This window comes from Rattus norvegicus, chromosome 11 (genome assembly GCF_021556685.1).
Source record: "Rattus norvegicus strain SHRSP/BbbUtx chromosome 11, alternate assembly SHRSP_T2T, whole genome shotgun sequence".
NCBI classification, from domain to species: domain Eukaryota; kingdom Metazoa; phylum Chordata; class Mammalia; order Rodentia; family Muridae; genus Rattus; species Rattus norvegicus.
In genome coordinates this window covers 1,432,109-1,443,641 of record NC_141544.1, presented here as the reverse complement: position 1 = coordinate 1,443,641, position 11,533 = coordinate 1,432,109, and the positions used below count along the sequence as shown (strand labels likewise).

Sequence of the window (11,533 nt, the reverse complement as noted above, 5' to 3'; positions counted from 1 at the left end):
ATGGTTATTTACTGAGTTTTCATCCCCTTTCTTAGCATCTTCCTCAACATCTCCTTCAGCATCTGCCGCAGCGTCCCTCACTGGGTCTCTTTTTATACACTATTTCCCAGAATCCTCTCTTCCTGCCAGTGTTCCGCCTTCTATTTCCTGCCTCAGTTCAAAGGTCATAGACTTTTTTATATTGACAGGTGATGCTTTAAGAGATTCTCTCTACAAACCTTGGTGCATTAACATCAACTAAATGACTCATTTTCAGTTCTGGTTTTTACTTTTGTTCGTGGGTCTTTTTTGTGTTGTCATGTGGCTGCAGAACCTGCAAAGGCCAGAAGAGGGTGGCAGATCTCCAGAGCCAGAGTCAGTTGTGAGGATGCTAAGGGTTCTGAGTAGCTGAGCCATCTAACGACACTATTTTGTCACAGCAAGGGGAAAGCTGGACACTACTACTCCTATGCCTTTTCACACTGTAGATTCCAATCCACACTGTATTTAGAAGCTAAGTGTCCTGTAAATGTATTAAAGTTTTTTTATTCCCACTTCGGGGGGTACCTATCCCTGCGTTTCCCCTAGACATTGAAGGTTGTCAAGGTATGAATGACCCGTTTTCCAGGCTCTTTGCTTATGATCCACCTGTCTGGTCTACTGAGCCTCCGTACCCTCGGTCCTGTAGGTCCTCGATCTCTGATGAACCCCTCACCCTTGTGCATTCACGCTTTTGAACTCTGATTTACAATTTTTCTTGTGCAGCCGTAGGGAGGTTTGGCACCAACTGGTTTCGTTCAGCCTGTGCTATTTCACAGATAAAGGTCCGCTGAACTTTAAAATATTCATTTGAATAATTTAATTTTATATAGATAGTATTATGATCTGGTGTGGATTTCAAATATTTCACCACCAAGGAACTGAATTTAGGACGTTGTGTAACCTTTTAAAAACCATTCTCTGGTTTTAAATTATGGTGTGTGTGTGTGTGTGTGTGTGTGTGTGTGTGTGTGTGTGTGTGTTCATGTGTTTCACAGTGTCCAGGATCCCATCTACAAAATCTGCACAGATAAATCCCAGAATAGATGGGTGGAGACTCTGAAGCTCCTCTACCCCAACTGAGGAACTACTGGGAACTGATGACTGTAGGGCAGAGGGGCCGTTTTCTTCATGGATTTGGCCCCTGACGGGGCCATGCTCCCCTGGATGTTTGTACTCTCCCCCACACATCTAGTCAGAACAAAATGGACTCAGCAGTTTCTATTAAAATGCAGATGGAAATTAGGAGGGAGGAAAGGGGAGGGATCTGAGGGAAGGGGATGGGGATGGATTCGCTCAAACACATTATGTGTATATACCAAGTTCTTAAGGAAAAAAATTAAAACAAAGTAAATAAATAAATCTGCTCATGTGTGCACATGTGGATGGGTTTATGTGTGTGTGTGGGGGGGGTTGCAGCACCCTGCTACAAGAGGATACCATGCAGTGTCTTTCTCTATGTCTCTCTGCCATTTTCTTTTGATGCACTGTGGTGGTTTGAACACGCTTGGCCCATGGGAAGTGCCACTAGTAGGAGGTGTGGTTTTGTTGGAGAAAGTGTGTCACTGTGTAGGCCGGCTCTGAGGGCTCCTAGTGTTCAAGCTCTTCCCAATGAGGAAGATGGATGCTCTTCCTGGCTGCCTGTAGCTGCAAGTCTCTTTCTGGGCTGCCTTCAGATTTAGATATAGAACACTCTCCAGCACCATGTCTACCTGGACTCTGCCGTGCTTCCCATCATGATAATAATGGACTGAACCTCTGAAACTGTAACCAGCCCCAATTAAATGTTTCCTTTATTAAGAGTTGCCTTGGTCATGGTGTCTCCTCACAGCAATGGAACCCTAACTAAGACAGGTGGTGTCTTTGCCTGATCCCAAACTCTCATATTTTCATCAGGGCTGGAAGCCAGCAGACCTTAGTGATTCTGTTCCCCCTTGCTGTCCCTGCGGTTACAGGTTTCCCCTGCCTGTTTCATGATGACTGGGATCTGAGTACAGGTCTGCTTAGGCAGCAAGTGGTTTCACCCACCAAACGTCCTCAGACCCATCATGTGGTTTCTATGGCTTACCAGACTATTACTTTCAACTAGCAAACACAAATTAGAGATGGCAAGTGCATCTTGACTTTACCTTGTTTCGGTATATTTTAGTTGCTTCAGTGTCTTGATTTCACATTGTTTCGGTATATTTGAGTTGTTTCAGTGTATTTGAAAGATAGCTGAGGATTGGGAGACTTAGCAAGAGATGGGCAGGAGAAAGTGAGGATGCAAAGATCTATTGGATTCCTGCCACTTGCCCTTGCATTCAACATTTCATATTTAAAAGCACAACAACCACCACCAACCACAATAGTCAACAACAAAGCATGCATGCAAAAGACTGGCAGAGAAGACACTAAAGGGCATTACATACTTGTAACCTCACTTTCTCCCCTAAAGCCTCATGTATTGAACCAATGGATTTTGTTGTTAAACCCTGACGATTAATCCCTAGATCGGAGCCCTGTAACACTGTGATGAATGACACCATGGTTGTTTTGATAGTCAGAGCTTGCGATTTTCTTTCCTTGTAAAATCAACCCAGTAGGGAACTAATAACGACAGCTCACATGTATAAATAAAAGAGCCTTTCACACTGACGATTGGAATTGTTACTATATATCCCAGTTCTTTGCATTTTATTTTCATTAGTGTGTTGTTTTTAGCGCCATTCTTGATACATAGAAAACTGTGCATTTTCTATACTATGTATCTTTTTGGGGTGCCCTCTGTAAGCTAAATACTAAATCAATCCATATCAAAGGGTTCCTCCATGTCCTGTTTACAGAACTGAAATTAAACTGTTTTCACAAAACCTTTCGCACATTTCCTTAGGGCTTGAGTGTGAAATTTCCCCATGGTCTCAGCTGTGGGAACACTTTGTCTAAAGCTGATGGCACTGTCTAGGAAGGTAGTGGAACCTTTCAGACTGTGCCCTAGGAGAAGTAGGTCACTGGGGCAGGAAGGAGGGAGCTGGCTTGTTCGACCGAACTCTTGGCTGCCTGATCCACCCAAATATAAGCAGGGCTCATACAGGCTCTCAGTGTCCCAGATCAATACACTGTAGCCATGTGGTTATTGCCACTACAGTCTAAACCCAATGATTGTGACTGTGCACCCTCAACAAACCTCTATTCCTTTATCTTGATTGTGTCATGAATTTTAACAACTTGACATATAAAAATGATGTAAGTGTACATCTGCCTGTGTGTGTGTGTGTGTGTGTGTGTGTGTGTGTGTGTGTGTGTGTTTGAAAGAGAGAGAGAGACAGTCCTTCGACACATTGACCTGTTAAGATGTCGCTGTCAACATCTGACTTCACCTCTGCTGGAGTAGATTCTGGAATGATACGGAGGTTACCTTCTGCGTAATCATCCAGGAGCTGGTAGATGTATAGGATGGATCTTTCTCGTAGGTGATATAAAACCAGTCCTTCATGATCGGCACCTGGGATGGGACCACCCCCCTCCAGTTGTCCTTACAGCCATGTTTGACATCAAATTTGTGCTCCACAGCTCGGCCAACCATGGCACTTGTGAGATGGGCGTCTTTCACTTGAGGAAACACTACTTTGTGAGGCAAGATCTTAAGCTTTAAAATCCTTTCATCCCTGTGAAGTCCCAGTCCACAGACACAGTCAATTCCATCATACTTGAACAGATAAAGAGAGGGATTTGTTGGCAGTTGATCTAGAATGATGGCCTTCCACTGGGTGATGGGCTCATCACCTTCCTTCCATCCGTGAGAAATTCTGCAGCCCACAATGTTCCCCAGGGCCTGGGGAGAAGGCCTCCTCCTCCTCCACTTCTGGGAGGATGGTGTGCTCATCCACCTCAGAGACGTCCTCTTCTTCTTGGCTGTAGACCTAGTGTGGTAGGCCACGGCATCCTGGTCCACTGTCTTGTGGGTATCGTTCTGTGTTCAGGCTTCATACTTGCCCGTGGCCTGGGTTTGAAGAGCTCACCTGCTTAAACCAGACACAATGCTGTTGCCGCTGTCATGTGACTGCCTGCATGAACAATGGGGGTGGGGAGGGCGCTGGACCAAGGCTCTTGTCTAAGAGAACTATGGAGCAGGTAAGCAAGGCGATGGTAGACAGGTTTGAGCATCTGAATCTAATTCTGTCGTAATCACAAGTTCATAGGAGGGCTGGGCAATGGTGGAGCACACCTTTAATTCCAGCATTCAAGAGGCAGAGGGAGGAAGACCTCTGTGATATCAAGTCCAGCCTGGTCTACAGAGTTAGTTCCAGGATAGCCAAAGGTACCCACAGAAAAACACAGTCTCAAAAATCAAAATCTAAAGTTCAAAGGGAAATGAACAAATGGTCCTCTCAGCTCAGAATAACATATTCAGACACATTTCTTCACCCCGAGGTACTTTTCCTCTGCTAAGGAACCTCTCCTTGACTGGCTAGGTCAGTGTGGGATTAAGTATCCCTGTCCCCACTTTAAGCAAGCAGAACAGAGAAAAGATAGCAAAGGAGCCAGAAGGGTGGCCACACCCCTCTTCTACCCTCTAACTATGAACTATGTGGCAACATCCACAAGTGTCTGCCCAGAGACACAACACACCAGTCCACTGGCTTTCTGTGCTGTGCATCCTGACCCAGCCCCAGGTTTATTCCGCGATGCTGTTGCATCATCGACCGCAACAAGAGTCTTTTGTGTAAGCAACAACAGACATTTAGAAATAATATGTCCTGGGGTTGGGATTTAGCTCAGTGGTAGAGCAGTTGTCTAGCAAGCACAAGTCCCTGGATTCGGTCCTCAGCTCCGAAAAAAAAAAAAAAAAACACACACACACAAACCAAAAAAAAAAAAAAAAAAAAAAACAAAGAAATATTATCTCCTAAAATGCACAGGCACAGAGAGGAGCTTTGGCATTTTAGTAGGATTATGAATTAGATATTGTTAGCAAAGGATAATAAACTCTTAGACTGACTAGCCTAGACCGTCCGCCGAGCTCTCAAACGTGGAAGACATCAGAACATACGGTTACTCGCTGTACGAGGGAAAACTTTTAGCTTTCTGGGCTACAAGGGTCCCCGTTATCTTCATAAACGTATTTACCAAAAGAAAATGTCCTCGTCGTCCTGATTCTGTCTTCGGAAACCGGTCAGGCTCCAAAAGCCTGTTGAACAATTGTGGGGTTCAGGAGCTGAACTGGCTTACACAGCCCGCTGGGAAGATAGTGAACCCACCGTCAGGGGAGTCTAGCGCCCCCAAGTGGAAGAAAAGCGCAACCTCTGCCCTTCTCTGTGTGACATCATCCAGGTGATGCTTACGTCATAGAAGCACTCTCAGCCCAGTTCCTTCCCTAGTTACGCTTAGAAACTTCCAGCATCTAGGTTTTAGCTCCTCATGTAGCCTCCTGGAGACCGAAAATAAAGTCCCCACCCAAATATTCTGATGACTCGAGTCACAGTCTGCCCAAGTAGCTCTTTTCATGCATTTTTTTCTGAAAAAGTCTTTGGTTTCTGAGTCACCAACATCCTTGGTGGTTATTTTCCCAGCTCCTATCGTTCCTTTGGTTATCTTTAAGCCATTCTCCGTATTAGAAATATCGCTCCGCTCTCTCTCCGAGGCAGCCCACTGGATAGCACACCAAAATTAGCTTTATCAAAACCCACAATTAGAGGAGGGCCATTTTTATTCAAACAAAGCTGGAATTTGATAGGATTAAATACCTTGTATTGAAGTCAATGGCAATCATGAATTATGGATTCTTTGCAAAGAGCGAGGAAAAATTAGCTCCTGGACCTGCTTCCAAAATCGGGATAAACTGATGACAAACCCGATATGGACCAGTCATATTTTAAATTTCTTTAAAATTTACTAGCACTTCTGGTTACAAGGAATTTATTAAATCAAATGCAGTAAAACAGGATGAAACAGATGAGGTAATTTTGTTTTTGAAATAGGGTAGACAGAATACTGGATGCAGGTAAGTATGGAATTTACCTGTAAATTACAGGGCACTTTAATTGTTTGTGTCACATAGTTCTTCAGATCTCCAAAAGGATTCTTTTCGGAACCCTCCCCTGTCCCCACCACACTCTGACACTCCCTTCCCTCTTCCCAGTAATTCCCTTCCACTTTACCATTATAATTTTTTTTTAATTTTATAACTTAGAGCTTTTCAACTATGGCAGCTTTTTAAAAAGTGTCACCTTTTCTAAGTGCACCATCTTCCTTGTCTCCCTTCTATTGTATTTTTAAGCACATTTTCCTTCACACTTTGAGTTTTCCTCTCTGTCTGCTCTTATGACTCCTCTGCCATTATGTGACTTTGGTCCACTATGTGGATGACCTCAATGTGGGGATAACTCAAAGGACATGATTTTTCCCACTTTTCTCCACTTCATCTTCCTTCTCTAGGCACCTGCTGAGATTTACAGCCTTGGGGATATTTTTAAGCCTGGAAAGCACACACACACACACACACACACACACACACACACAAACACACACACATACACACACACACGCACACACACACGCACACACACACAAAGAAACACTCCTACAAACAAAAACACACAAACACACACATACATACACACACAAACACACATACATGCACACACAAACACACACACAAACATACACATAGACACACTCAAACACACAAATACAGTGAGAGACAGAGACAGAGAGAGACAAGGTAAGAGACAGAGAGCCCATGAGGAAACATATAATATCATCTTTCTAAGAACAATAAACAGAGACAACTTTCAAAAAAGGAAGAACAAGTAGGCAACAAGAAGAACACTCTCATCACAGCCGTCAACTTGAGGAGGAGTTTGTCTCACTCTAGGCTTCTAGGTTCCCGTCTGTTACTAAGCGACGTTGGAGCAGGAACTCAGGCAGGACTCTAGAGGCAGGAAAGGAAGCAGAGACAACTTAGAAATGCTGGGTACTAGATTGCTATCCATGACCTACTCAGCTTTCTCTCCTTCTCCTACAACCCAGGGACACTTTCATAGGGGATGACACTCCCCATAGTGGGCTACACCCTTCCACATCAACCATCAAAAAAAAAATTCCTTACAGATGTAGCCAAAGGTCAATCTGATGGAGGCAATTCCTCAGCTGAGGCTCCTTTTTGCCAGGTTGAGTCAAACTGACAATTAAAACTAACCAGGACCCTGCACATCCATTCTGATTGCCACACTGTGTACAATAGATGAGCCATTGGAATAACCTTAGCTGTTGATCACTGGATGAATGGCTTAAAAAATGTGATATTCATTGATGTGATTCTCATCTATGTGTAAGAGCAAAGGGTTTTGTTCTCAGAAAAACAGATGGGAGTGTAAAATACAATATGTTAAGTGAAACAAGCCAGACTCAAACAGACGATTGCGGAATTTAGATTTTACTAAGGGATATTAAGTGAAAGGGGGCATTTAGGAAGAGGAAGGGGAGCAGCAGGGTGTGTGCGAGTGTGTGTGTGTGTGTGTGTGTGTGTGTGTGTGCGTGTGTGTGTGTGTGTGTGTGTGTGTGTGTGTGTGTGCAGGTGGAAATGGAGGTGAGTTGTGAGGATGAAGATGGCTAATGTACAGTATAAACCTGTACAAGGAGTCACCAGCAAGCCCACTGACTTCTACATTTAAAGAACATCAATATAAGAAAACTGAGTCTAAAACAATGTTTTGATTAAATTGGGGGTTTATAGTTTAGAGATACCGTAAAGTTTATTCATATTTTCCTTCCCACAGGTGGCTCTTGCTGTTTCGAGCTTGATACTGGTGACAGGATATGGCAATGAGCTTTGGTGTCTGTACCTCATCAATCACCCGGAATTCACGTCATTCAGTGAGGCTACCGTGGGTATGGAGGTAGTTAGAGATCTTACGGGTAAATGACGTGGGAAGAATAATGCCCACCCCCACTATAGATAACCAAATATTCACCGTCATCTCTGGTTTGAATGTGTTCACCCAAAAGTTATTTTCTGAAGATTAATCCCCAGTGGGAAGGTAGTTGTAAAGAATTGATTAGGTTAAGAGGGGAGCGACCTACAAATAAAGATCCATTAATGATGCTATTGTGGAAAAAAGGTTAAATTATGAAAGGGAGTTTGCTCCCTCTCTTGTCTTCCTAGCCCACTGGATCCCTTCTGTGGTGACAACATCCCACAAGAACTCCTTCCTCTGCTGATGGTCTCTTCATCTCCGATTTACAGGCTTCTGAATCAGAATCATAGAGAATCTGCATCATTATAGACTAGCCAATCGGTGCCATTCTGTTTGTTGATACAAGCATGAACATGCCTCAGAATTGTGAGCAGCCAGGTCATACGGGAAAGCGAAGCTGGCAAAGAGTAATAGGTTGTTAGTGCTGACTGAAGACAAGATGGGTTCAGGGTTAGCGTGTGTGCTCTTCGTGAAAGAAACAGCACAGAGGAAGATTGTAGATTGGAAAGGTGCAGCTTGGGAGGCACTCAGAAATCTACTGTTGGCCTTGTGGGGACAAGGAGCCATTAGAGAAGGGGAAAGATCGCCAGGGATACCTTCAGCCACTGCTTTTGTCTAGCAGAACCCTTTTTATAATCCTCGTCTTCGAGGATGTAAAAGAAAACTGCCTGGAGTCAGTTGATCCATCAGTAACCATCAAGAGTGTGCCCACTATTCCAGAGGGACCCAGGAAAAAGCCTGATCGTGGAAGATCCTTTGCCTTCAAGAGATGGAGACGTCTCCCCGGCAACACTGGGCAACCTATCTACGTCGGTAAGGGCATCCCACTAAGTCCAGATTAGTAGTCCTTAACCCTTGGATTGAGACCCCTTTGGGAGCTCAAATGGCCCTTGCACAGGAGTTACATATCATATATCCTGTACGTCAGACATTTACATCACAATTCATAACTATAGCAAAATTAAAGTTATGAAGTAGCAATGAAATAATTTTACACTTGGTGGAGCTGTATGAAAAGGTTACGTTAGGAAGGTTGAGAACCACTCTTCCTGACCCCTCTAAAATATGCCTGTCGGTATGGACTGGAGGTATAATCCCTTTTATTCAATCAGGCAAATCCAGAAAAACCAAAACACCACCATAAGTTTATGAAGGATAAACAGCCACTCCACCCACAGTGTCAGGACTGCTGAGATCTTAGACAAATGATGTCAAAATGGAAATCACGTCACACCATGACCATCCCCCTAAATGAAAAGCAGAGGAGAAAAACCAGTTCCCTGGTGGTGGCACCAAGACAAAACCATTGTCAGAATTGTCAGCAAGGATTTTAAAGCCCGGATTCAAGCGTCGTCAATGAGAAACTTCCAAAAGAAAAGTATACACATCATCTTGGTGAGGTAATAGAAGAAACAAGAGAAAATCGAATAGGAACTCACTGAATTAAAGCAAACACTAAGAGTAGGAATTAAAGGCATGTCTGGGCAAGATGAACAATGAAGTGGAGTTTAGAGCAGGCAGAAGGGGCTGGGGAGACGGCTCACTGCTTAGGAACACTGGATGCTCTTGCAGAGGATCAGGGTTCAGATGATCCTACGGACTCTTTGGTCAAACCACACACACACACACACACACACACACACAGACACACATACCCACACAAACACACACAAACACACACACACTCACATACACACACATACACACACACAAAAAAAAACACACACATTCACTCACATAAACACACACACATACACACACATACACACACAAACACACACACACTCACATACACACACAAACACACACAAACACACACACACTCACATACACACACATACACACACAAACACAAACACACACACATACACTCACATAAACACACACATGCACACACACAAACACACACAAACACGCACACACTCACATACAGACACACATACACACACAAACACAAAAACACAAAAACACACACACTCACATAAACACACACACAAACACACACAAACACACACACACACCCACTCACATAAACACACACAAACATACACAAACACACACACACACACACACCATAGAGATAAATTTTAATAAAAATTAAAAAAAGAAGGAGCCAGGTATGCCCCTTTAATCCCGGCACTCAGAAGCAAGCTGATCTCTGTGAGTTCAAGGCCGACCTGGTTTATACAGTGACTTTCAGGCCAGCCCTACCTACATAATGAAACCCAGTGTCAAAATAAAACAGAAAAGAGTGTTCTATTTATTTCTGATAATGTAGGCAACAGAGAAACTATTTCTACAGAGAAAGAATTTATTGTTGAGATAATCAGTGGGCTGGAAGGAGACCCCAATTCTTTGTGTCACTAACTCCATCACGGCCTCAGCAGGAAGCAAGAATGGGTACAGATAAAAGGAAGCAGGGCGATCATGAGTAAAGCTGTGGACACGCATCAGCCCATCAACAACAGAAGCAGGCGGAAAACCAGTTAGGATGAGATGGCTTCACCAGTCAATGTCTCTGACTGACAGTCCCTAGTAGCACCAGGATGTTCTTTTCCTTCAAGTACCCTGGACTTTTCAGACCCTCAGAAACCACAGAACAAAGTGTGGCAAATGCCTAAGAAAAGATGTCCTGTGGGACATACTTGTTTATACAGGTTTCATGTAGCCCAGGCTGGCCTCAAACACACTATGCACCCGAGGATGATTTTGAACTCCTGGTTCTCCTCCTGGTAATGGGACTCTGGGCATGGACCACCACACCAGCTGATGAGGTACTGTAGGTGGAGCCCAGAGCTGTGTGAGAACCAAGTGAGTACTCTGTCCATTGAGCTGCATCTCCAGCCCCTCGGGATGTGTTCTGCTAATAAAACAAAACAAAAATAGACGTCTTCAATGAGAGACAACAGGAGTCTCCCAGTCCAGAAACATTAAATCACACATTCACAAGTAACACAGATGTCAAGAAATAATGAAACTATGTAACAGTAAGAAAAAAAGATGATAGGAAACATACTATCAAAATGTGTGAGACATAACTATGACGGTGCTAAGTGGAAACTTTATTTACAACACTAATTCTTAGATTAGAAACAAAGACTAGCAACCTAAATTTTTATCTACACTAGAAAATAAGAAAATAATTAATTCAATGAAAAAATAATTGTTAAAATGAACCCCAAAACACAAAACACTAAAAATAAGAAATTAACAAAAAAAAGCTATTGAAACACAATTAGTTTTTTTTAAAGCAACTAATTTTATTTTTATGTCTCGATTAGACCTATATAGAAAAATATAAGATCCATTCTGTTTGGCGATTTAAAAAAAAAAAGAAATTGCCGTGTTTTAGAGTTTATGCAGAACACTGAACCTGGTTCCACAGACAAAAATTTAAAACAAAAATTATTCATCGTTTAAACACTTTTTAATGACAGTGTTTATACTCACCTTACCTCTCCTATAATCTGTTTAATATCAGACAAGATTTCCAGGGTGGCCATATGGAGATTATGCAGTGTTGAAATGGAAGCACAGCATTGTATTCCCAACACAGA

The 11,533-nt window shown here is 43.1% G+C and overlaps 1 protein-coding gene across 1 annotated transcript; it reads right to left on the bottom strand.

The window, feature by feature from the left end:
• Window positions 1-3,373: 3,373 nt before the first annotated feature.
• Window positions 3,374-3,883, bottom strand: LOC148002402 (spindlin-2-like). Its single transcript, XM_087577155.1, has one exon. The coding sequence runs from the start codon at window positions 3,881-3,883 to the stop codon at window positions 3,374-3,376; it is 510 nt and encodes a 169-aa protein (XP_087433281.1).
• Between the last annotated feature and the right edge of the window lie 7,650 nt (window positions 3,884-11,533).

Coding starts and splice junctions, on each gene's coding strand:
- LOC148002402 (XM_087577155.1), bottom strand. CDS start 3,883: ATGAGCACACCATCCTCCCAGAAGTGGAGGAGGAGGAGGCCTTCTCCC.